General features: G+C 61.4%; 1 protein-coding gene across 1 annotated transcript; it reads right to left on the bottom strand.

Annotated features, from left to right (window-relative positions):
• Window positions 1–227: 227 nt before the first annotated feature.
• LDBPK_050140 (nucleolar RNA helicase II, putative) lies at window positions 228–2,264 on the bottom strand (the record flags this gene model as incomplete). The annotated part of the gene is made up of 1 exon (XM_003858153.1): window positions 228–2,264. The coding sequence occupies one exon, from the start codon at window positions 2,262–2,264 to the stop codon at window positions 228–230; it is 2,037 nt and encodes a 678-aa protein (XP_003858201.1).
• Window positions 2,265–3,292: the final 1,028 nt, after the last annotated feature.

The raw sequence follows: 3,292 nt of genomic DNA, 5'->3' as shown, positions 1-3,292 counted from the left end.
CAGGGACATAGGAGGGCTGCCCGGCTTTCCAACGCAGCGACTGTGGAGGGGGGGGTGCTGGACTCTGAGATACGGCGCACTGAGGCGTCCCCCATCGCCCCTTCATCCCGACGGAGATGTGCGGTACTGAGGAGGAAGAGAGAGAGAGACAGACGCACACAGGCGCCCGAGCAAACCGCACTTGATCCTACTCATTCAACGCTGCTAAATATCGGCGCATCACCGCATCAGTAGCGGCGCTGGAAACCGCCACCACGCCCACCGCCGCGGCCGCCGCCGCGACCGCCGCCGCGACCCCCCCCGTAGCCGCCGAAGCCACCACGCCCACTGCCGTAGCCGCCGCCGTTATTGAAGCCACCGCGACCGCCTCCGTAGTTAAAGCCACTGCGACCGCCGCGGCTGCTGTTGAGCTCGCGCGCGATGATCGGAGGAAGGGTCTCGATCCGCTGGAAGGTGATACCGCGCATCGGTGTGCTCATGACACGCTCGGCAAACTGCTCCAGCACATCGAAGACGCAGCCCGGGTCGTCCTGCAACAGTGTAATGTCGCGGCACCGCATGAACGTTTCATCGCCGAGGTTGTTTCGGAGGATGCTGCAGTACACCGGAACGGGCAGCGGTCGATCCGACGTCATCTGCACCGTCACATACCCTGGCGTGCCAGTAATGAGACCGCGCGTGGTGATGTTCGACGTGTAGCCGCTCATGACGGCGAGCGCCGAGGCCAGGATTTCGACTGGGTCTGCGTCCTTCAGCAGCTCGGCTGCCTGATCCATGAAGAGGTCGGTTGCACGGCGCTCGACGCGCGCCAGGTCCTCAGCGGCATCACGGGCGACGGCCTTGAGAATCTCTTCACGCGTGGGTGCCGGCAGGACGTCAAACTTCATTTTCGCGTGGCGCTCGATGCGCTCGACAACGTACTCCTCGCGCGGTTGGTAGAGCAGCACGCACACACCCTTGCGGCCAGCGCGTCCCGTACGGCCGGCGCGGTGAATGAAAGCGTCGATGTCGCTCGGTGGAGCGCACTGAATAACCAGGTCCACCATGGGCAGGTCGAGACCGCGGGCCGCCACGTCGGTGGCGATGAGGACGCTGAACTTGTTGTCGCGGAAGCTCTTCATGGTACTCTCGCGCTGCTCCTGCTGCATATCACCGTGCAGGCACTGCGAGTCCAGTTTGGTGTTGTTGATGGACAAGTCGTGGCAGTCCTTCTTTGTGTTGGTGAAGACGAGAGTGCGGCCGTGGGCACCGCTGTACACCTTGATGAGATCAGCGAGCATAGAGGAGATCTCGCTGAAGTTGCATTTTCTGCGATAGAACTTGATCGTGCTCGCTGTCCGCACAGCCTCCTTGCCGACCATGTCGATGAACTCCTTGTCCTTGGCGATGAAGGAGCACGTGTGCACCCACTCCGGCACCGTCGCGGAGAACAGCAGCGTCTGATGAACTGGCCTTTCAGCGCCGACAGAGCCGTTCTGCTCGGCCACCTGCGAGAGCAGCAACTCAATGTCGTCCTTGAAGCCGATGTCCAGCATGTGGTCCGCCTCGTCCAGGCACGCCATCACAACGCGGTCAAAATGCAGCGTGCCCTTCTCTAGAAAGTCCTTCGCGCGGCCGGGGGTGGCCACCACAATGTCGACGCCGCTGCGCAGCACGCGCTCCTGATTCGCGTAGGCAACACCGCCGTACAGGGCCGTCACGACGAGCCCGCAGCTGATCCCGCAGAGCACATCCTGCACCTGGATGGCCAGCTCACGAGTAGGGCAGAAGATCACGGCAGCCGGGCCGCGGCCGCGGGTGAAGTGGCTCGGCAGCTTCAGCAGCCGCTCCACGATCGGGATACCGAACGCGAGTGTCTTGCCGCTGCCGGTGCGGGCCTGCACGAGGACGTCCGTGTTCCTCATGATGGCGTTAAAGGTGAGAGCCTGCACAGGAAACATAGACTCGATGCCGCGTGACTGCAGCGCCTTGACGACGATGGGGTTCATCTCGAACTCCGAGAACGGGCGCGCTGTGGCGGCGCAGCCGTTGTTCGGCACCTCCTCGTCCTTCTCCTCCGCCGGTGCCGTCGCCGAAGTGACAGCAACCTTGCAGCTCCCCTCCGTGCGCTTCCGTTTCTCTGCAGCAACGCCGTTGCCGTGGTCCGACGCCTTGGCGGAGATCTTCGACGCCTTCACCGGCACATCGTCGTCGCTGCTGCCGGCGAGCTTCGTGATGCGGTGCGGTTTCTCCTCCTCACTCTCCTCGCGCGCGCGACGCGGCATCTTGCCTCCGGATCCGAAGTTGTTTTTTGGCAATTCGAGGAGTGCAGCGAGTGGTGCCGCTCTGTGGTGTATGCGCGAAACCGGGGGTGTGGTGTGGATCACTTACGCGTAGACTGACGTGGTGATGGAGGTGAGAGGGAGGCGGAAGATGCGAATGGGCGACTCCGAACGAGCTACAGAAGAGGAAGGACTGGAGAGAAAGCGGAAGAGGGGAATGTATGCGTGATGTGCGTCCGTGGTACACGTACACATATATATCCTCAACATTCACGCGCGCATGCAGTGACCCACGAAAAGAAAGGTTGAGGGAACGCGGTTTCATCTCTCAGCCCTCAGGCCACCCGTTCGGATGCCAGCAGACAGGGCGAAAGAGGACAGTGACGTCGGACGAGGAGGAGCGAACATTGACGCTGGCACGGCTTTTTGCACGCAGCTCTGTCTGTGTGTCGTGTGTGTCTTTTCTGTTCTGGCTTGGTTGCCACTGACGCTTCGAGAAGGATGAGGACGGGTGCAGGAGGGGGGAAGAGAAGCCAAGTTGAAGCGATGAGCCATGCAGAAAGCGAGAGAGAAAGTGCCATCCGACGACCACCACTTCATGACAACAATGAACGCAGCGCGTACACACACACACACACAAAATGGGGGAGGGGAGAAGAGGGAAAGAGAACGAGGGGGAAGGACGTACAGACAAACACAGAGAGACTGCGAAGAGAAGCAAGTGAAACATGGAAGCAGGAAGAGGTACGTGCACTCGACGGCAAGCAGCATACGCACATACACACACACAAGAAAGAGAAAGGAAGATGCACACGTTCGTGTCCGATGGCACTTACGTACGCGCGTGTGCGCATCAAGAGCACGATTCGATTTCTGTTCTGCATCCACGCGTGTCCACGGCTCCACCGCGCAGCACGAGCCAAAGCCCTCACGCAAGACCCCGTCCGCGCGGTGCCAAGCAGCGGCACACAAGCGTTGCACCACATGCGCTGACGCGGCCATCTGTGAGCGGCCCCTGCCTCAACCTCTCC

Source organism: Leishmania donovani, chromosome 5, assembly GCF_000227135.1.
Source record: "Leishmania donovani BPK282A1 complete genome, chromosome 5".
Classification (NCBI taxonomy): domain Eukaryota; phylum Euglenozoa; class Kinetoplastea; order Trypanosomatida; family Trypanosomatidae; genus Leishmania; species Leishmania donovani.
This window is presented reverse-complemented; position numbering and strand designations above follow the sequence as displayed.